Here is a 24,007-nt window from a genome sequence, read left to right on the forward strand (position 1 = left end):
GGTAGAAGATGTACTTTGAATCAAATCAGTTATCAGAGGAGTGGAAATTGTGGCGGGCAGCGCCAAAACGTTCAGAAAACATATGATTCCAAGAAATAATATTTTAATGCTTTCCAGTCAGTGGGTAGTTTAAGTCCAAAATGATATACCCAAGTTCATTCGTAATGAGAAATTTTGTGAACTCTGAATAGGTGTTAGTAATAAACTTCAAAGGAAGTAAAACTACTGTTATCCTGTTGTTAGCGTGCCCAGTTTAGGCAGTCGTCTGCATGGGGCTTGAGCATTTTGTGCTCCATGCAATCCTCAGTTCAAGTTTTCTGCGTTAAATATATTGTTCAAGGGTAAAAACAGCGTGATAACTTTTCCTTTTCTACATGCATCGTTAAAAATTTGCAGCAATACGTCCTGGTTGCTACTGTTTGTAGCCTCCCTTGTAGAGAATTATGTGCAATGTGCTATGAGGAAACTAGGAAATCAATTAATTGCTCAGTCGCTATTCATCGAAATAAACTAGACTGTGCTCACGTCTCACGAAGTCTGCACCGTCTTCAATTTCTATCCATTTTAATCAGATATTTTCGTCGTTACTGCAAAATCCTATAGATGTTTAAAATAAAGTTTTTCCTCAAAAATAATTTCAAAGTAAAAGGGAAAAGATGGTTCATATCCATTTTTCGAAATCTCATTAAAATTTTCTGCTGTATAAACACACCGCTGACCTTCAGTACTGAAACATCACGAAGGTGACAAGCACCAAACATCAAATTGGCTTAAATATAGTGCGTATTTGATACGCAAAAGATCACTATTTCCGCTCAACCCTAGGTACGAGCTAACTCTTTCTATATTCTGTATATAACGAAACATTACGCAACGAGTTTCCCATTCATAAGAACTCGCGTTCGAATTTTGACTGATTGTGAGAATATATTGCTGTCTCCTGTTAGAAGGAGAAACATCTACGAACGAGTGTCGAATTTTGACAGTGGCAGAATCGTGTCCTAGAAAGGCTATAGTCTAACATTGCACAGTTTTGCCGCACATGATGGCTGATATCCCGTGACTGTAAAGTGAGTACTGAAGCAATGGATTCAGGAGAGCTACATTCCACGCCATGCCTTATTTCAACGACGCCACGCGTCTAGCGTCCTAGAGGATACCTATTGTCTGCTGAGCTGTGCAGCCTTATCGCGCACCTTCAGCGAAGTTATGGCGCTGTGTAACGCAACGAAAACAAGGACGTCTAGTCCTGTGCTTTCAGGACCTGCCTTTCGTCCCAGTATTTATATTTTATTTTGATTGTTGCTCAACTCAATCTCTTGTATTAGTAGTTTTAAATGCACCACAATCTGATATACCATTGGATTTGGGACAATTCCAGGCTCTGTTTGGTTAATTTGCAACAGTATTGATATATGTATATTAACCGTAACGTGAGATAAGATACTGAGAATAGGCTTGTTGCCGCGTGAAATGGTCGTGAATGTATTTAATCACACAATGCCTTATGAACCACAATACAATCCAGGAATTTTCTACTCAACCGTTAGCCTATTTGGGGCTAGGATAACGTAGTATAATGTTGTACATATGTTTGCTGTTAGTTGTAGTTAGAGCTGTATGACACATAAATAGCTCTCTACTACTGCCTGTTTTGGTAAGCTCAGCACTAGATATGGCAGCTCTACCGCTAACCTGTAGGCGATCAACTTTCAAAAGTGATCGTCATGCATTATTAATATTAATAGTATAAATGTTAATTTCAGTTCCGATTTTATGCAAATTGCCTATGAATATATCGTGCCACAAAGATTGTAGCTGCCGTGAATATTAAGTAACAACCTCATCACTGACTCACAATGCAATTAAAAAAGAAGTCACACGTACCTTGCAAGCTATCATTACCATATATTACTACCAATGTTCAGAAAAGAAATTTTTTGTACTTTCAACTTTTCAGTTATCGTTCAGTGGGTTTTATACTGTTTCTGTTTATGTTAAGCTAGCCTCACTACCTTCTGTTTTAAGTTTAATACTACATTAGACAAAGACGTGTCTATAACAACGTCAGAGATAGAATACAGGCTATCGTCTTTTTCTTAGACTGTTACACGAGAACTTTTATTTTGGTTTGCTTGTATTGTTGACTACTTTTTACCTTCCAACACAGTAATTAAGCTTAATGTTTTTATATTTTATAGAGCAAACTGATTACTTTCTTGCTTTATGATATCTTCCCCAGATAAATGTCGTAACACCAATTGACTAATCTTTCTAGTCAATCTCACATCTTTTATCTCCTAACACTTTGGGCGGAACTTTACTTACTAATTTTCTCTTTATTTCCTTTGATATTTTCAAAGCAACTGAACATGAGATAAGTGAAAAGGCTACAGTCTGAAAAAATACGCCGGCCGGAGTGGCCGAGCGGTTCTAGGCGCTACAGTCTGGAACCGCGCTACCACTATGGTCGCAGGTTCGAATCCCACCTCGGGCATGGATGTGTGTGATGTCCTTAGGTTAGTTAGGTTTAACTAGTTCTAAGTTCTATGGGACTGATGATCAAAGAAGTTAAGTCCCAGTGTGCTCAGAGCCATTTTTTTGAAAAAATACTTACTTTTTCTTTTCTTTATAACACACCAAGCTATCTTAACAAGAACTTGTCAAGACGATATGTTCGATGACCAAAGGTACCCAACGCTCTATTACTAATCTAGCATTTTAAAAACTAAAGCGCTAGTGCCACTGCTACTTTTTACCAGTATTTTAACACTTGTAAACAGAGCTCTGCCTCTTCAGGCACTGGCATCTATATACACAAAATGCCACTAATGTTGTCGTAGACTGTGCTACCTCACCTATACCGACTACCACAATTTTGGTATCCCAGGCGTCGTCAATGGAAAGTTGGCGAGATGAATATTGATATTCCATCGGGAACTCATGCCATTGTTCTACCCAGTGTCACACCGTTGAAAGACATGGACTACGACCCTACCTGCAGAGAGCCTCTGACTTGAATGGATACTGCTGGAAGGGTGTTAGAAATCACCACACAAATAAAATATTTAGAAACGACCACAAAGAGATATATTCTGAAATTAGCACAGAACACGTAGTCTTAGCCGAAGGTGGCCACCACTGACGTAGACATATTCACAGAACAACATACAGAAATAGCACTCACCTACAACTGCACAACTTCAAATGAGAACACTTCAGAGAGAGGATACTCAGCTATGAGAACTACGTTTCGGCAACAGAAAGGGTGTAGTGGACGTCGGTAGATCTTACCATATGGGACCGGCGCTGCTATTCTTCCATAGTACTGCGAAATATTCGCGATCGCCAAATGACCGAAACTGTGATCGAAACTCTAGGGTGGCTTCGACTGAAAAAAGGTAGTTCTGGAACCAAAATGTTGGTAGGTAAAGCGGCTACCTGTAGCCTGGTGGGCCATATAACTCGACGCTTCCTTTTTGCACCAGAGTTATCCTAGCCTGGATCAGGTGGGACGGCTGGCTTTTCTGTGTTCTTGCACGTCTCAAGACCAAAATACGCTCCCTTTTAACCTGTATCTTTTAATTTATTAATTCCTCTGAAAGTGATTGCACCTGAATTCTGTGTACAGGTTTTAGTTCCTTTGTATGTAACAAGTTATTATTAGGAAGTTTCTGCAGTTTATGTATTTATTTAGATGTTTAGTTCGCGGTTGAATCTTTAGTTACTTAGAAATAAAACAGACAGGCAAATTATGGGTAGAGCAGCTGCGTGTTATTCATTGAAAGGTCCCGAATCTGCCGCCTGATTTCATATTTATTAATTACTTATCGAGTTATCATTTGTTTCTGGCCTTGTGCAGCCGCCCACATGCTCGTCACCGAATGTGGCATTCTTTGGAGGGTTCGTAACACGAAGTCTTATGACTTGCCTCCCTCAAGAGCTCTGAGTCTGAGACAGGTCATTTAACTACAACTGAGTCATCTCTTCCGTATCCTGAACTGCTTTATCCGTCGTAAAAGTATCTAACCGAAGACAGGAATGAGTCAGTAGAAGAAATGGACGCTATTATTATAAAACAAGAACAAGATATATGAGGCATGCATATAGAACAAGAATTCAGACACAAAATAAGTGCACTCTTGTAACTTTAATTTTGTTCCTTTTCCTGTGGACTTGTTGGAAAAAGCAATGGAAAACCAAATCGTAAATATGTCTCAAGGCTGTCTCAGTGTTATGACAATAAACATTTTCGTCTACAACATAACATATCTACAACATGAATTAATACAAAGCATGGTTAACAAAAGTTCTCACCTGGCATTTAAAATTTACAAGTGTGGATAATGAGACAAAAAAATTCTTAAAGAAAAGAAGGAAAACGCTGTTAACTCGTGAAGAAAAAATGGCACTTTGCCATACATCACTTGTGATGTAGCACATGTGAGAAAGGGTGGGGTGGAAATTCTTCCCTTACTCACTTACACACCACACTGTGTCCTACAGATGCATTTGACATAGCACTATTTAGACGGCCAAGAGCGGCTGTGGCGGGCAAGTGTTGTGACAGCCAACAGCTGGGGTGGTACACGTCACACGTCTCCGGCTCCCTGCTGTGTCCTGGGGGCTCGGTCAGTGACGTCGGAGAGTGGCGAAAGGGACAAGTAGTCCCCCTGTGCTGAAACTCAGATGGGTTTGCTGTATGCTTACTGGAACCAGTCCTCCATTCGACAGACATGTGAAGCCGCTCAGTCTCACGAATGTGAATAATAGACACCAGACAAGAAACGGTCTCTCCTAGCACACTGCCTTCGAGATAGGTGCGCTTGACAGCCAGCCACCGTTATTAGTTATAAGTATGTTAATGACGGTAGCAGTCAATCCTCAAATCGGGAATGACTATTGTCTTTACTTAAACTCTCACTTGAAGCTAAGATGGGGCCACTCGACACCTGATTCTCTTAAGAGAGTAGTGACTCTGCTCATGCTTCAGTTAATGACTCTTCCTGTAAACAGGTTTTACTATTCATTCGGTGATTGATCTTGTTCACTAGTGGAGAAAACCAGAACTATCTCACCACTACTGCTTTCCATAATGACGACAGAACGAATACTGCTAAACAATAAGCGTGGCTTCTAACAGACTTAATGCACTCTACGCTCTTTTTAACATCCAATATGCAACATCAAAAACCAGTCAACATCCAACAAGCAACATCAAAAACCAGTCAACAGTAATGAGTAGCGTTGTTATCCAACAAAACACCAGAAAACACTCAAAAATGTTAGAATGTTCTGAGTGCAATTACTATCCAACAAAATCCCAGAAATCTTTCAACTACACTAGAGTGTTCTGAGCAATAATATTATCACCTACTACGAAACAAATTATAGTCCAACCGATTTCGAAAACAGTCTTCAATACCAGTCTGTGATGCCCCCAAACACGTCTTATCAAACCAACAATCCGTGGCTAAATTTCACCACACCACAAAGACTTCTTCACGCTCCAGTGTTTAATATTTCAGGAAGAGGTCACAGTATTTTCCTCGATACGTCATCCGCCATGGAACGCAGCTTTAGTCAAATTCTTGGTTACAACCTTGAAAAACTTTAACCAAAAAATCTTGCCCTGACTGAAACTTCGACATGAAACTAGAGCAAAGTCAAACCGGGCAATTGATTTACCACCTCGTAATGTGATACCCAAGTATCCATGAAGCAAACAGCCCCATCGGCCAGTTATCCAAAATGAAACCACGTAACCCCCTTCTCAGAAATCAGGTACTGTCCGTTAAGACCTTGAAAGAACCATGCCGAACCGTTAAAAGGAGCGATTGGAAGGTCTTTTTACTTCTTTTAATGAACAATACTTTGCTTCGCCAGGGTGGGCTGATGTAGCAGCCAAGACCACGGCTTCTCATAATGTGAGGATCTGACATGTGAGGTAGCGACTTTCGTCATATTTTGCACGGACGTTCCACACTCGACATAAAGAGGCACGTTTTTGGGCTTTTTGCTTCATACTCCTTGGATTTTGAACAAATCGAGGCCGGATTTGATGATGGAAAATTGTATTATCAATGCTATACATCGAAACATCCTTTAAAAACAGTTTTATACTAATTTAATACCGGGTCCAAAGTTAATAATATTTGAGTTATTGATGTTTCCGTGCCTTCACGCTGTAGCTTGCGTAATCGTCACTTGATGTGTGTAATAAAGTGAGATCGGCGGTAGAACGGCCAAGGGATTAAGGTACCAAACCGATGTCCCGTGTACGATTCATGGTCGTGGCATTTTTTTCGATACTTTTTTCGGTGTATCGGGTAATATTGTGAGGACCGTAATATTTTTCTTTGCCTTTTTTAAAAGTAAAACATCGTTAGGTCTCATTGATAAGTACATAAGTATATATTATAATGTATTGACAGCTATTTTCGTTGTGATACGTAGTACAAAAATACACCTAAGTATATTATTGTGTGATCCTATCTGATCGTCTATTCCTGAGCCATAGAAATAGGCAAAACACAAATGTTCCTCGCACCATGCGCAACACGCGAATGAAATCCCGCCGCATTGACGTGTTTTCCGATATAGTGTTTGCGGAAAACATATTTGATTCACGTTGCTAAATACAAATTGATTAGATATCAATTTGGATTTGTAACAAGCATATAAAAGCATATCTTAGAAGACAAGCTGGTTATGGACCAGGACTGAGTTTTGATAGCATCCGCCCTATCTTGTAATATTCGGCTCTGCTGTTATTTCGCATGATTTCGAAGTCATGCGAGGAAATTATTTACCTGTTGGAAAAAATAAGCGTCACACGGTTGAGAAAGGAAGGCCCACTTTGGTGGTGTCACCTCTATGGTGCAGGTCGGTTGAGCATCATGATCTTACAAAAGTCCTATCTAGCGCATCGTGTATCACGATGAAAATAATTGTCTATACATTATACAGACTTTTTTGTTATAAATCACACCTCCCGATGTTTTACTTTAAAAAAAGGAAAGAAATGTGTTCCCAATATCAGAAACACCGAAAAAAATATCAAATAAAGAACAAAAGATGCATCAACAGGGAACGAACAGGAACTAGCAATTTGGTAGTTTAATGCTTTCAACCCGTTTTTAAACACTGTTTATAATAGTAAGTAAAGCATGCCAATTGTTCGCGATCCAAGAAAACAAAATTGTAAAATAAAAAGAACCATGATGTTACAGTGATCGCTGATGATGCCCGCCATTCGAGAGTGGAGTGGTAGAGAAGTAGTATGAAAATGGTTCGATGAACTCTCTGCCAGGCAGTTAAGTGTGAATTGCAGAGTAACCATGTAGATGAATGGCAGACTATTCAGGCATCCAGACCGTTTCCCCTGATACTACTGCAGAGTTTGTTGCCCTCTTACAGGAACCACAGATTAATCTGGCATCTCCACAGATACCGTTGCAGTTATACCACCGGTGCTGCTATCAGTACTGTTGACACACGCAACCTTTCCGTATCGCAGGGTTCACGGTCAAGGTGGGAGAATATCATTAGAAGGAGGTACTTCGGAAAATATGGACAAGACAGAGGACAGCCAAAACTCACCACACGATTTAGAATGGTTAAATTCAGACAATACTCTGTCTTAATGCTCGTGTAGAGCACAGAAGTTAAGAAAAAACTCAACTACAAAGCCATTGGTCATATAAATATCGTTTGAACATGTGATATTAGAAACATTGTAACGGGAAATGTTGCAAAAAATGAAATGAAAATGAAACTTTGTCTATTGATCATACGGTTTTCAACTCTTTGGTAATTTTAAATAATCCATAATGCTTTTTAGGCGATGGTTGCGTCGGAATGTAGTAGGAGTGAGCGTCTCCCAAACACTTCTAGAGTCGAATCCACTATACCGCATAAACAAAATTTATGTGACCATAGACGGTTAACCAGATTTAGTGCACTGCGCTCTGGAATCTCACTGACTGGAGTACAATTGTTTTCAGTGATAAATCCCTCCTCCAAATGAGCCCACATCACGAGTGAAGACTTGGTTGCAGGTGCCACTTACAGCAGTGGGATACCAAACTTAACGTCGCCCGCTATACGGCCCGGCAACCAGGAACAGTGTTGCGGGATGCCATTTCATTTCTTAGCAGGACCCCTTTGACTGTCATCTGAGGCACCCTTCCAGCATAGCGTTCGTCGACGATATTTACGCCCCGTTTTGTTGCCCTTCATGGCAGGTCGTCCTGATCTTACGTTGCAGGAAGATAATTGTCCAAACACGGCGGGAGATTCTACAGGTCGTCTTTGTGCTTATCAAACCCTACCTTAACCAACAATGTAATCGGATCTACAGTGTGTAGCAGTCGATACAACAGTCTATTGCTTCAGGAAGTGTTTCCACTTGTTTAAAGTTATTATATTAGGCTTACAATTTGATCTTTTATCTGCATCTTTGTTAGCCAAAAGCACAGTTTCACAGTCATAGCTGTGAGACCGTTTGGAGTATTATGGTTGGTAGCCTCCAACCAGCTCTGGATTTTGATGATATGAACAATATTTGGCACGACATCCCTCAGCAGTACGTCCAAAAACTCCATCAATCAATGCAAATCTGGATAACTGCTTGCTTAAGGACTGGAAGTGGGCTGACACGTTATTGACTAGTACAATTTGTGAAGGTCTTTCTCTTTAATAAATCATCCAAATTTTCTGAAACTGTAATCGTTTGTTTCTAAGTACATGTACATCACATCTACCGAAGTCCGTCCCACTGGGATAATTCCTTCGTAGTCAGTGTTTTTTTTTTTTTTGTCTTAGTTTGTGTTAGGGTGTATGAGAATTTACACTACTGGCCATTAAAATTACTACACCACGAAGATGACGTGCTAGATACGCGAAATTTAACCGACAGGAAGAAGATGCTGTGATATGCAAATGATTAGCTTTTCACAGTATTCACACAAGGTTGGCGCCGGTGGCGACACCTACAACGTGCTGACATGAGGAAAGTTGCCAACCGATTTCTCATACACAAAAAGTAGTTGACCGGCGTTGCCTGGTGAAACGTTGTTGTGATGCCTCGTGTAAGGAGGAGAAATGCGTACCATCACGTTTCCGACTTTGATAAAGGTCGGATTGTAGCCTATCGCGATTGCGGTTTATCGTATCGCGACATTGCAGTTCGCGTTGGTCGAGATCCAATGACTGTTAGCAGAATATAGAATCGGTGGGTTCAGGAGGGTAATACGGAACACCGTGCTGTATCCCAACTGCCTCGTATCACTAGCAGTCGAGATGACAGGCATCTTATCCGCATGGCTGTAACGGATCGTGCAGCCACGTCTCGATCCCTGAGTCAACAGATGGGTACGTTTGCAAGACAACAACCATCTGCACGAACAGTTCGACGACGTCTGCAGTAGCATGGACTGTCAGCTCGGAGACCATGACTGCGGTTACCATTGACGCGGCATCACAGACAGGGGCGCCTGCGATGGTGTATTCGACGACTAACCTGGGTACACGAATGGCAAAACGTCATTTTTTCGGATGAATCCAGGTTCTGTTTACAGCATCATGATGGTCGCATCCGTGTTTGGCGACATCGCAGTGAACGCACATTGTAAGCGTGTATTTGTCATCGCCAATTGAAAACGTCTGGTCAATGGTGGCCGAGCAAGTGGCTCGTCACAATACACCAGTCACTACTCTTGAAGAACTGTGGTATCGCGTTGAAGCTGCATGGGCAGCTGTACCTGTACACGCCATCCAAGCTCTGTCTGACTCAATGCCCAGGCGTGTCAAGGTCGTTATTACGGCCAGAGGTGGTTGTTCTGCGTACTGATTTCTCAGGATCTATGCACCCAAATTGCGTGAAAATGTAATCACATGTCAGTTCTAGTATAATATATTTGTCCAATGAATACCCGTTTATCATCTGCATTTCTGCCTGGTGTAGCAATTTTAATGGCCAGTAGTGTATTTCCCTTTGTTCCATCTGATAATTCAACGTAAATAGCTATACATTTCACATGTACTACACAGTAGCTCAGGGTACATACACATACAAGTAATTTCTGTCAATATGATTGGAATGACTCCAGACAGAAGCCACTAAATAAAGGCAACTGATGATGTTCCGATTAAGTTTCTGTGATGTCCTTGAGTGACGTTAATTTATACCCTGAATTGTTTAATGTCCCTGGATGTTGTCCTTCTTGATGGTATAAATGGAACATCATGAATGAATGAATCCGCTCACCTAACTCCATATTGCTTGCAAGATAGAGAGAAACCACGGAGCATGTCGATTGCCAAGGACTTACGTGCATAATAGAGAACGTAATTTTCTTCCCAGCCCATAAATTCATTAAACCATCACCGAGTGGGCTACTGCGTTGACAACTCATAAAAATTGCTTCGGTCACGTGCTGCTCAGTTCTTCACTACAGCGTGGAGAAGTCTATACTTCAGTCTATTACTTCAGGAAGTGTTTCCGGTTGATTTATGTTATATATTAGCCTTACAATTTGATAATTTATTTGCATCATAGTTAGCCACAAGAACATTTTCACAGTCATAGCTGTTCCACTTCAGTTTCACCTCTCTTCGTCTGGTTATCCAGCTGCACTTCCTCATTGTTCTTGATGCTTGACAATATAAATTATTGGTTCCAAAGAACGAAAACGTAGCACGAAAAATTTTGTTGATTACTAGCTATGGAAACAAAGGCAGAGATAAAATGTCAGTAGACATGAAGATGTGTTAACGACAGAGAAACACTGTTAGATTAGAGAAGACAATGAAGTTTAAGATTCCTTAGTCACACTGTTTGCCTCTATATCTAGATCTAGCTCAACTGAGATGTACATTTAATATATACATAGTTAATACTCGTAATCTGAGTGATTTTAAAACATATTGAATAGTGATCATATACACTCCTGGAAATTGAAATAAGAACACCGTGAATTCATTGTCCCAGGAAGGGGAAACTTTATTGACACATTCCTGGGGTCAGATACATCACATGATCACACTGACAGAACCACAGGCACATAGACACAGGCAACAGAGCATGCACAATGTCGGCACTAGTACAGTGTATATCCACCTTTCGCAGCAATGCAGGCTGCTATTCTCCCATGGAGACGATCGTAGAGATGCTGGATGTAGTCCTGTGGAACGGCTTGCCATGCCATTTCCACCTGGCGCCTCAGTTGGACCAGCGTTCGTGCTGGACGTGCAGACCGCGTGAGACGACGCTTCATCCAGTCCCAAACATGCTCAATGGGGGACAGATCCGGAGATCTTGCTGGCCAGGGTAGTTGACTTACACCTTCTAGAGCACGTTGGGTGGCACGGGATACATGCGGACGTGCATTGTCCTGTTGGAACAGCAAGTTCCCTTGCCGGTCTAGGAATGGTAGAACGATGGGTTCGATGACGGTTTGGATGTACCGTGCACTATTCAGTGCCCCCTCGACGATCACCAGTGGTGTACGGCCAGTGTAGGAGATCGCTCCCCACACCATGATGCCGGGTGTTGGCCCTGTGTGCCTCGGTCGTATGCAGTCCTGATTGTGGCGCTCACCTGCACGGCGCCAAACACGCATACGACCATCATTGGCACGAAGGCAGAAGCGACTCTCATCGCTGAAGACGACACGTCTCCATTCGTCCCTCCATTCACGCCTGTCGCGACACCACTGGAGGCGGGCTGCACGATGTTGGGGCGTGAGCGGAAGACGGCCTAACGGTGTGCGGGACCGTAGCCCAGCTTCATGGAGACGGTTGCGAATGGTCCTCGCCGATACCCCAGGAGCAACAGTGTCCCTAATTTGCTGGGAAGTGGCGGTGCGGTCCCCTACGGCACTGCGTAGGATCCTACGGTCTTGGCGTGCATCCGTGTGTTGCTGCGGTCCGGTCCCAGGTCGACGGGCACGTGCACCTTCCGCCGACCACTGGCGACAACATCGATGTGCTGTAGAGACCTCACGCCCCACGTGTTGAGCAATTCGGCGGTACGTCCACCCGGCCTCTCGCATGCCCACTATACGCCCTCGCTCAAAGTCCGTCAACTGCACATACGATTCACGTCCACGCTGTCGCGGCATGCTACCAGTGTTAAAGACTGCGATGGAGCTCCGTATGCCACGGCAAACTGGCTGACACTGACGGCAGCGGTGCACAAATGCTGCGCAGCTAGCGCCATTCTACGGCCAACACCGCGGTTCCTGGTGTGTCCGCTGTGCCGTGCGTGTGATCATTGCTTGTACAGCCCTCTCGCAGTGTCCGGAGCAAGTATGGTGGGTCTGACACACCGGTGTCAATGTGTTCTTTTTTCCATTTCCAGGAGTGTATATGCTGAAAATATATGTTGACCGAACCTAATCATGATTCGTTGTAATTTATGGTCTTTTGAAACAATTATTTGGTTGAATTGAGTTTGGTATGTAGAAAACATTTTGGATACATTTGCTTAATCTGATAACCAGTATATTAACATATTTCAAAGTTGTAATATATTTTTATTTTCTCAGACTGCAATTAGATTTGACAAATGGGGCAGTACTGGTGGCTGGAAATATGAAGGTACTTTCGAGAGGTACGACATTATGACAGTCATGCTTACCTACTTTCCAAATGCCTTCAAAAGTTTCTATGGCAGCATGGGCATTACAGGAAAACCAATGCCAGCCGTAAGTACTAAAAACACAGTGATTTTATTTAAACATATACACACCTCAAAGGATTGTAGACAGTGTCTCGAGGAACAAACTGAGTACAGTAGCCCGTGCCCAGAAACATCATCGAGTGACGCCATAGAGCATAGACTTTATAAGCGCATGTGCCTGCCACTACGCAACTCCTTTGTAGAGATCTGCAGAACTGTTCTTTTCAAAGATCGGATCAGCATTGGTTAGCTCTTTTTCATGACTCAGTACTCACCATTCACTCATAAAAATAAGTAAAAGAAAGGCACATTGCCTTTCTAATTCTGGTCGCTAACCCTGTATTTTATCTGATATGGTCCTATTTTGAAATAACTTATAAAGAAGAGTAATAATTTTGTGTTATGTCTCTTGTAATTTTCAGATACGAAAGCTTTAAAAATCGTCTGCTCTAAAAATTATAAATATTACAACAATATCCTAAATATATTTATCAAGTAGAAAAAATTTTAGGATGCAGACGGATTCTTGTTATATTTTGATGCTTTTATAGGAGAAAAAATATATATAAATAATAACAAGTGTAACTGAAGTGTATTTGTAGTCATCACTTATAGTCGGTATTATCATATACATTTCCATAAAGGAAAAATTAATATTTTCATTTATAAGTAAAATTTGACCAATTTTAGTCGATGTGAGTCTCTTTCTCTTCTTAGTGCACCTTTGTGCAACTTTTGAATACATTCGTTCTTAGGCTACTGATGTTGCTGTGATATATAACACTTTTAGAAGCAGTTGATACCGCCAGCCACAGATATTTTCTTGTTTCCTACTAGTTTAAGGGATTGCCGTTTCTAAACAAATTTCCCTCCACTTAATTTTTGCCCTGCTCTACAACTGCCACACTTTCTGGTCGTGACTTCTTTGAAGCCGACTAATAGGTTCGTTGAACTCCCTCCAGATTGAGGAAGTCTCATGTGGCACAGTGGTAAATGGTTGAGAAATTAGCTCTGTTTTTTTCTTGTTGAACAACCAACGCTTTCATTTCTGCAATATCCTTCATGTAGCAGTTCTGAAATGATTTGTTGTCTGCAAATCCTTGCCTTCGAACCAGGAAGTCCAGTAACGTTGCCTGTCTAATCAGTTCATTGCTGGAGATAACGCCAAACCACCCTGACAACCCTTTAAGGAAATTATCAACCAATGATTCTGGTTCTTGAGGATATTCTTTATTTTTATCTTTAAAAGATTTTACTCGCTGTTTCACTAATCTTGACAAGATTTTCATTTTTAAAACTGAGACTGTTATCTCCAAGGACACTTATTTGGTAGTTTCATATAAAGCTTTCAAATTCTTAAAGCTTCTTGCATTATCTGCCAGTTTGTACCTTTTAAGTTTAAGGCGATCGATTTTCGTCATAAAATAGCGAGGCAAGAAACTATGGGCTCTATATTTAAAGTAAATACATGCAGAGAATATTAAAAATATTATAATTCTTTTAAGTAACCGTGATTTTAATAAGTTTTGTAGTTACATATGACACTCTGGTATGATGTAAGAGGACTCCTAAAGCCATTAATCTGTTTGGGTTAAATGAATAAATAACAAATTAAACATAACATAGAGGTTGTCGCAGGACGAATGGTCAATATTCAGGGTATGACAGGAAAGATCACTTGAAGCAAAATACACTCCTGGAAATGGAAAAAAGAACACATTGACACCGGTGTGTCAGACCCACCATACTTGCTCCAGACACTGCGAGAGGGCTGTACAAGCAATGATCACACGCACGGCACAGCGGACACACCAGGAACCGCGGTATTGGCCGTCGAATGGCGCTAGCTGCGCAGCATTTGTGCACCGCCGCCGTCAGTGTCAGCCAGTTTGCCGTGGCATACGGAGCTCCATCGCAGTCTTTAACACTGGTAGCATGCCGCGACAGCGTGGACGTGAACCGTATGTGCAGTTGACGGACTTTGAGCGAGGGCGTATAGTGGGCATGCGGGAGGCCGGGTGGACGTACCGCCGAATTGCTCAACACGTGGGGCTTGAGGTCTCCACAGTACATCGATGTTGTCGCCAGTGGTCGGTGGAAGGTGCACGTGCCCGTCGACCTGGGACCGGACCGCAGCGACGCACGGATGCACGCCAAGACCGTAGGATCCTACGCAGTGCTGTAGGGGACCACACCGCCACTTCCCAGCAAATTAGGGACACTGTTGCTCCTGGGGTATCGGCGAGGACCATTCGCAACCGTCTCCATGAAGCTGGGCTATGGTCCCGCACACCGTTAGGCCGTCTTCCGCTCACGCCCCAACATCGTGCAGCCCGCCTCCAGTGGTGTCGCGACAGGCGTGAATGGAGGGACGAATGGAGACGTGTCGTCTTCAGCGATGAGAGTCGCTTCTGCCTTCGTGCCAATGATGGTCGTATGCGTGTTTGGCGCCGTGCAGGTGAGCGCCACAATCGGGACTGCATACGACCGAGGCACACAGGGCCAACACCCGGCATCATGGTGTGGGGAGCGATCTCCTACACTGGCTGTACACCACTGGTGATCGTCGAGGGGACACTGAATAGCGCACGGTACATCCAAACCGTCATCGAACCCATCGTTCTACCATTCCTAGACCGGCAAGGGAACTTGCTGTTCCAACAGGACAATGCACGTCCGCATGTATCCCGTGCCACCCAACGTGCTCTAGAAGGTGTAAGTCAACTACCCTGGCCAGCAAGATCTCCGGATCTGTCCCCCATTGAGCATGTTTGGGACTGGATGAAGCGTCGTCTCACGCGGTCTGCACGTCCAGCACGAACGCTGGTACAACTGAGGCGCCAGGTGGAAATGGCATGGCAAGCCGTTCCACAGGACTACATCCAGCATCTCTACGATCGTCTCCATGGGAGAATAGCAGCCTGCATTGCTACGAAAGGTGGATATACACTGTACTATTGCCGACATTGTGCATGCTCTGTTGCCTGTGTCTATGTGCCTGTGGTTCTGTCAGTGTGATCATGTGATGTATCTGACCCCAGGAATGTGTCAATAAAGTTTCCCCTTCCTGGGACAATGAATTCACGGTGTTCTTATTTCAATTTCCAGGAGTGTACATGTGGACACAGGCACTATTCTGAATGGTTTCCGAGACAGAACTTATTTAATGGACATTGTTACTTATTTTCTTTATTGTTCAGCTCATTGTCATTGTTTACAATGTAACATAGTAGTTTCGCCGAAGTCGAGGTGAATAATTTGATGCAGGACACATGGCCTGTGGTCTATGAAGTCGGGAAACTACTGCAAACTGGCTTACCTACACCTGGAAGCATGCAAATTTGGTAAGGTATTCCGTATTCTCTCGTTCTCTTCAAGCTACCTGTAAGTCCTTGAGAAAAAATAAATGGGACCATTTTAAAGGAAATTTAATGTAGTTTAACTTTATTCTGCAACAAGGTTTCGCAAGAAGCCGGGATTTTGTGTTGTTCAAAAGTAGGAATTAAACTCCATGGTGAAGAAATAAAAACTTTGCGATTTGCCTATGACACTGTAATTCTGTCAGAGACAGCAAAGGACCTGGAAGAACAGGTGAATGGAACGGACAGTGTCTTGAAAGGAAGATATAAGATGAACATCAACAAAAGTAAAACGAGAATAATGGAATGTAGTCGAATTAAATCGGGTGATGCTGAGGGAATTAGATCAGGAAATGAGACGCTTATAGTAGTAAATGAGTTCTGCTGTTTGGGGAGCAAAATAACTGGTGGTGGTCTCAGTGGAGAGGATATAAAATGTAGACTGGCGATGGCAAGGAAAGCATTTCTGAAGAAGAGGAATTTGTTAACATCGAGTATAGATTTAAGTGTCAGGAAGTCGTTTCTGAAAGTATTTGTATGAAGTGTAGCCATGTATGGAAGTGAAAGTGGACAGTAAATAGTTTAGACAAGAAGAGAATAGAAGCTTTCGAAATGTAGTGCTACAGAAGAATGCTGAAGATCAGATGGGTAGATCACATAACTCATGAGAAGGTATTGAATAGAATTGGGGAGAAGGGAAATTTGTGGTACAACTTGACTAGAAGAAGGGATCGGTTGAGGACATATTCTGAGGCATCAGGGGATCACTAATTTAGTATTGGAGGGCAGCGTGGAGGGTAAAAATCGAAGAGAGAGACCAAGAGATGAATACACTGATCAGATTCAGAAGGGTGTAGGTTGCAGTAGGTACTGGGAGATCAAGAAGCTTGTACAGGATAGAGTAGCATAGAGAGCTGCATCAAACCAGTCCCTGGACTGAAGACTACAACAACAACAACAAGAAAAACGCACTAAAGTAACTTTAAATATGTTCCATCTTAGAAAACATTTGGAATAGGGCATACATCCACATTTAGTTTTTGCTGCAAATAATAGTTCCTCTCACATTTCTGAATATTGACCATTTCTCCTGAGACAACCTTCGTAATGGACTATCATGTATGTTAAAATAATTGTGTGCTATACATACCATTATATTATTTGTATCATATCCACCCAAGGTAATTAAAACCTTCATAAAGGCTACTAACACACTAACAACAGTGACTACAAATGCAACAGACATCAAGTCGCCGTGTGGTCTGCCCCATGTGATGTCCTTGACAAGAGCTAGTACCTTGGTGGGGAGCAGTGAGGCAGTTTGCAATCTGATCCCTAAGAGTGGTGGGGAGTAGTGAGCTAGAGAGCTATCCTGCAGTCTTATTCCTGAGAGTGGTGGGGAGCAGTGAGCTAGTGAGATGGCCTAGGGTCCGTTCAGTGAAAGTGGTTGGGAGCCTGATCTGTTGGGAGTGGAGTGTGCCTGGATCACTTTGCAATACGCTCCTACCACATGGTGGCTGAAGACTGCAGCTTTTATGATCGCTGACAACATATTCCGAGTATGGTGCTAAGTCAAAGGATTAAAACTAACAACTCAGTCAAAAATATATAAAAGTTTATTGAACTTTTGATGTCTGAGATATTCTTTTGAACACAAGAGCGGAAATATAATGCTGGTAGTGTCTCCGTTTTTAGCGTTGATGTATTGCACTGAAACACTTACTGTTTCGTTTGTCCCGGTAGCTGCGTGGGCAAAACGGCTGATTCTGAAGCAATTGCGGCCCAGGTTCTGTTACAAGTATGGTCAATGTTTTTTTTTTCACTTAGAGACTGGGTAAAGTGTGGTGTTTACTTTTATATCGTCATAATTAGTATTACTACAGAGATGGCTGAGTGAGTCTACCCACCAGCTAATAAGGTGAAAAAAAAAATGAAGCTTCCTTCATGTTCTGCTTTCGTGGAAGCGAAAACCTTTGTGCGCTAGTGAGGTATGCAAATCAAAATGTGCACTTGGTGTACAAAGTTTTCGTAGCCTGGGAAATTTTTTTTTATGGATGCGAGGTGAGGCGCCATTGCAGCAGCCTAGAGTAGTATTTTCATCTTGCTCATTACAGCCACCAGATACTTTTTGAAATCAGACGAGCTACCATTTATTTTGTTCGAATCATTCATCATCCACTATCTAGAAAGATCTGGTTCTTTGAATTAGTTGAGGAATTGACGGCCCTTCTCTCCTCCTTGGGCAGCAAACGTTACTTTGTACTCTGACGGAACAAAGTGTTGTTTGTTAAATGGAGACAGTAACTGATTGCCACGATCACCAGTGGAGGAAGTGGAGCTAGCTGCTGCTTAGAAGGGCCTTGTCTCCTTTGAGTGCGATGCTCTGCTCCCTGTGTGGATGACGGTTTCAGACACGAGTTTCTATCTACAGTTTATGTTTATTTTGGAATCTTCTAAACTCTGCAATGAGTTTAGGTACAATGCAGCAGAGTAAACTATAGACAGAAACCTGTGTCCAAAACCGTCGTCAACCAAGGCAACAGAGCATCACATTCATAGGAAACAAAGGCTTATTACGCAGTAGTACACACCTCCACTGGCGATCGTGGCTATCAGTTGCCTTGCGCCTACGGTCCATCAGTGTACAAACTCACGTTTGTTATCGAAGAGAGGGGGAAGGGGCGGCATAGTGGCAGACGCCGGTGCCTGTAACTTCGGCTCTATGTAGTGTAATTGGGTGACGTTTTTGGACACAGATTCGTGTCCTCAATTTGTTCCTCTACAGACCCTCCAACCGTGACGCAACATTCCTGTGACACCCACCCTTTGTATATAAGCTCATCGGACAAAAAGTTAGTCAGCCCAGTGCGCATGCACAGATAAATCACTAAGCCTTTACAAATGGCCCACGTGCTCAACTGCTCGTGCACTGCCTCCACGTGAGCGTGAGGCAGCAGCGATGAGTGAGACATTTACGTTTAAAACGGACATAGGCATGGGTAAATGTAACGTCGTGGCAGATTGGCAAAGAGGAGTAATCGTGTTTGAATTTGCTTGTGGCCATACAGTCTGTGAAGTTGCTAGATTTGCTGCTGTTTCGCATCGGACTGTTCAACTTGCCTACAAGGAATGGTATGTAACCTACGTTCCACGAGACGCGTTGGAAAGAGACCTTCACTGAGAGGGAGCGGGGACGCGTTTCAAGGCTTGTGATTCACAATCGCTTCCAAATGCGACAGGAATTGCTGCAGGCCCATACCAATCAGTTATGAGTGACCGCCGCGATGGAAACAGCGTGAAATGAACATTTTGAGTCAGTCACCTTACGAGGGGACAATGCGCACACAGGCTCATAAAGACGACAACAGCCAGGTTTATCGGGCTCTAAGAATATGTGACCTGTTTTCTGAACACTTTCCCGCCCTATTACGTCTCGACTGGCCTGCAAAATGATCCAATCTTATAGAAAATCTGTGTGACTATTAGAACAATGGATAAAACACCAACATCAGCTTCCACGCAACTTGGTGGAATTGGGTGTCAAATCCTCAGCGAGTGGCTTAAGCTGGATGCGATGTACAGTGTCCTGGACTTACTTTCTGGCAGAATCAAAGCGGCTACAAAGTCTGTGGACGGAATTACTTGGTGTTAAATTATGCTTGTAATGATTTCTCTAGGCTGGCAAATTTTTTGTCCGGTGAGCTTATGTCTGTGTGTATTTGTTTGTGTGTGAGTGTGTGTGTGCCTGATTAAATTAAGCAACGGCTATGAAAAGTGCAAAAGATAAGAAAACTGGAAATGGAACGATAAGACCAGAATTTCAAACGATAACGTGTGTTGAATTAGATGAAATATTTATAAATGTTATAGAGAGTGGAGAAGATTCAACGAAAATGTAGCAAAAGAAAGAACTTAGAGAAATGAAGCTATGACGAAAAAAACAAAGCATACACTGGATAGATATCACATTACATCGGTTAAGTTAGCAGATTGTAGAGCTACTAACAACAGAGAGAACATTTCCAAAGCATTCTAAGAGTTTTTTGAAATGTTTTTATAGTTTAAGAAGGGAAACAGAAAAATAGGTGATGTGGCTTCCCTCCTATCGGGACGTGCTCAAGAATGTTTCTAAACTGTATATCTGTTCCCAAACTCCCGATCCTGAGCTCACCTGAGATTGTAATGCCCTCATGCACTGCACGTACATTGTCCAAACCGATACTACACGTAATGCGCCTTTCTTCCCTGTCTATTCATCAAGGTGTTTTAATTAAATTCAAATTCAATGTTAAATGAAATGAGATCTTGGCCTGACGCAAAATACACTAACAAAAAAAAATCGCAGCACCATGAAAAGTTGTGCCACATAAACTCAAGTTGGCAGGCGTGCTTCTACATCTGAAAGACAATGTCTATTCAGGTTTCGCATCAGTCACTTAAGAGTGTCGATAGTATAGCGACTATGAGGAAACAAATCAGTTTTGCATTAAGTACATGCTATAACGGTCGTGAGCATCAATGAACCTGAGATTAGTCGTGGTGAGCTAATGTTAGTCAAGAATGTCTTTAAGGTGTCAAGGACGCCATCGTCAGTACCTCGCCGAATTTGAACCATGTCGTTTAATATGGCTATGAGCACCTGCATGTTCTTTCTGCAATGTTGCACATAGACTTGGCGGGAATGCAACCACAGTACGTGGTTGCTGGCAGTGGTTGTCTCGAGAATGTACGGTCGCCGGATGCCCAGGCTACCTATAGCCACATGTATTTACCGTCAGGAAAGACCATCCCGTTCGGTGTACGGCTCTGCCCATCGAACTGCATCTGCAGCAGCAATTTGAGCAGTAGTTGGCGCCACAGTGACACAACGAACTGTTACAAAGTGACTGTTTCAAGGACAGCTCCAAGCCAGATGCCTCCATTCCACTGACCCCAAACCACCACCATTTCTGACTTCAGCGGTGTCATGCGAGAGCTCATTGAACGGCAGAGTGGAGGTCTATTGTATTTTCTGACGAAAGCTGGTTCTGTCTCGGTATCAGTGAGGGCCATGTTTCGGTTCAAGGAGGCCAGTCGAGCGCCTGCAACCAACCAGCCTGCGCGCTAAAGACACAGGACTTCCACCTGCTCTAATGGTCTGGAGTACGATTTCGTATGACAGCAGAAATACTCTCTTGGATATTCCACGCACTCTGACTGCAAATTTGTTCGTCAATCTGGTGATAAGACCTGTTGTGCTGCCAATCAAGAACAGCATTCCAAAGAATGTTTCCCAACAGGATCACACTCGCCCACGTATCGCTGTTGTAAACCTAACATGCTCTACAGTGTATGGACAATTTGCCTCATCCTACACGATTACAAGATCTGTCTCCAATCGAGCACAAAGGAGACATCTTCAGACGACAACTCCAGCGTCATTCACACCATCGTTAACCATCCCTGTAATTATCGCCCAAGGGCAACAGGCATGGATCTCCAGCCCATAAACTGACATCCAGCGCCTGTACAATACAATCCATGCACGCTTGCATGTTTGCATTCAGCTTTCTAGAGGTTATATAGGGTATTAGCGTACCAACATCTCACATTCTCAATGGCTTATCTCGTACTTACATCGACCTATGATCTAGTAATGTGAATCACTTAAATATGTTACCTAGACAAACCTACCGGGTGATCAAGAAGTCAGTATAAATTTGAAAACTTAATAAACCACGGAATAATGTAGATAGAGAGGTAAAAATTGACACACATGCTTGGAATGACATGAGTTTTTACTAGAGAGGAAAAAAAACAAAGTTCACAAAATGTCCGACAGATGGCGCTGGACAGCAAAACGTCAGTGACTGCGAATGACAATCGTGTATAAAAGGAGCTGCTACAGAGACGGGTGAGAGGTATCCCGATATGTTACAGAATCGCATCATCCCCACCCTGGCTGATAAACACCTGCTGGAACGTCCGATGTTTATGCAGGATGGCGCTCCACCCCATATTGCTAGACGCGTGAAAGATCTCTTGCGCGCGTCGTTTGGTGACGATCGTGTGCTCAGCCGCCACTCTAGTCATGCTTGGCCCCCCAGGTACCCAGACCTCAGTCCATACAATTATTGGCTTTGGGGTTACCTGAAGTCGCAAGTGTGTCGTGATCGGCCGACATCTCTAGGGATGCTGAAAGACAACATCCGGCGCCAATGCCTCACCATAACTCCGGACATGCTTTACAGTGCTGTTCACAACATTATTCCTCGACTACAGCTGTTGTTGAGGAATGATGGTGGACATATTGAGTATTTCCTGTAAAGAACATCGTCTTTGCTTTGTTTTACTTTGTTATGCTAATTATTGCTATTCTGATCAGATGAAGCGCCATCTGTCGGACATTTTTTGAAAATTTGTATTTTTTTGGTTGTAATAAAACCACATGCCATTCCAAGCATGTGCGTCAATTTGTACCTCTCTATCTACATTATTCCGTAATTTATTCGGTTTTCAAATTTATACTGACTTTTTCATCACCCGGAATTTTCGAAATTTCATTACTCTACATTAACCATTTTTTGGTGTCGCGATTTATTTTCCGTCAGCGTAATAGCAGTACTACGTCTATCAAAAGCTTGCAGAATTGCACGTATATGTGAAAAGATCGATGCGTGAAGCAAACAACTTCCAACATCATACCTTAGCAAGAGATGCTGCCGCGCACAGGAGAAATTCTGGATACGTAAAATCACAGCGCGAGTCGAAGACTTTTATCCGGTCACTCGTCGATGTCCGCAGCTCGTGGTCTTGCGGTAGCGTTCTCGCTTCCTGCGCACGGGGTCCCGGGTTCGATTCCCGGCGGGGCCAGGGATTTTGTCTGCCTCGTGATGACTGGGTGTTGTGTGTCTTTCATCATCATTTCATCCCCATCGACACGCAAGTTGCCGAAGTGGCGTCAACTCGAAAGACTTGCACCAGGCGAACGGTCTACCCGACGGGAGGCCCTAGCCACACGGCATTTCCATTTCCACTCGTCGATCACTCAGAGGTGGCAATTGAAACGGAAAGTGAAGTTTTTCAATTTCGAGTTTAAGAAGTAACTCACGCACAGATTTTCGTATGGAGGATTTAGAAACAGGAAGCCCTTGTGTAGAGAAGCAACTGAAATAGTTGAAAACAAAAAAGTCCCCAAGAGTGGATGGAATCAAATGGTTCAAATGCCTCTGAGCACTATGGGACTTAACATCTATGGTCATCAGTCCCCTAGAACTTAAAACTACTTAAACCTAACTAACCTAAGGACATCACAGAGCACCCAGTCATCACGAGGCAGAGAAAATCCCTGACCCCGCCGGGAACAGAACCCGGGCGCGGGAAGCGAGAACGCTACCGCACGACCACGAGCTGCGGACGGATGGAATCCCAATTCGCTTTTTACGAAGAGTACTCTGCAGCACTGACCCCTTATCTAGCTTGCATTTTTCGCGAATCTCTCGCTCAGCGTAAAGTCCCTAGCGACTGGAAAAAACCTCACCTTATTTCTGTATGTAAGAAGTGTAAGCGAACTGACCTACATAATGGCGACCAATACTCGTAATATCAGTTTTCTGCCGAGTTATTAAACACTTTCTGATTTCGAATGCAATAAATTTCCTTCAGGCGGAAAAAGCTTCTGTCCACGAATCAGCACGGATTTAGAAAGTATCACTCGTGCGAAACTCAGTTTGTTCCTTTCCAGCATGTTATCGTGCGAACTATGGACGAAAGGCAAGAAGCAGATTCCACATCCCTAGATTTTCGGAAAGCATTTGACACGGTACCCGAGTACAGATTGCTAACGAAGGCCCGAGCCTACAAATTAGATTCTCAGATAACGTGAGTGGGTCGAAGTTTTCGTAAGTAACAGCTGCCAGTACGTTATACACTGATGACGCTTGCCGCTTGGAGTCTGAAGCATCCTCGGTTCCTTCTGGCGGAT

At 43.1% G+C, this 24,007-nt stretch overlaps 1 protein-coding gene across 1 annotated transcript in view; it reads left to right on the plus strand.

Moving 5' to 3' along the window:
• Positions 1 to 24,007, plus strand: part of LOC124742380 — a 145,770-nt gene that overhangs the window by 26,371 nt on the left and 95,392 nt on the right. The window contains exon 3 of the mRNA XM_047248802.1: positions 12,552 to 12,710. Coding sequence (XP_047104758.1) covers positions 12,552 to 12,710 — 159 coding nt within the window. The remainder of the gene's footprint in view (positions 1 to 12,551; positions 12,711 to 24,007) is intronic.

The sequence above is a fragment of the Schistocerca piceifrons genome, unplaced genomic scaffold (genome assembly GCF_021461385.2).
Source record: "Schistocerca piceifrons isolate TAMUIC-IGC-003096 unplaced genomic scaffold, iqSchPice1.1 HiC_scaffold_2315, whole genome shotgun sequence".
Classification (NCBI taxonomy): domain Eukaryota; kingdom Metazoa; phylum Arthropoda; class Insecta; order Orthoptera; family Acrididae; genus Schistocerca; species Schistocerca piceifrons.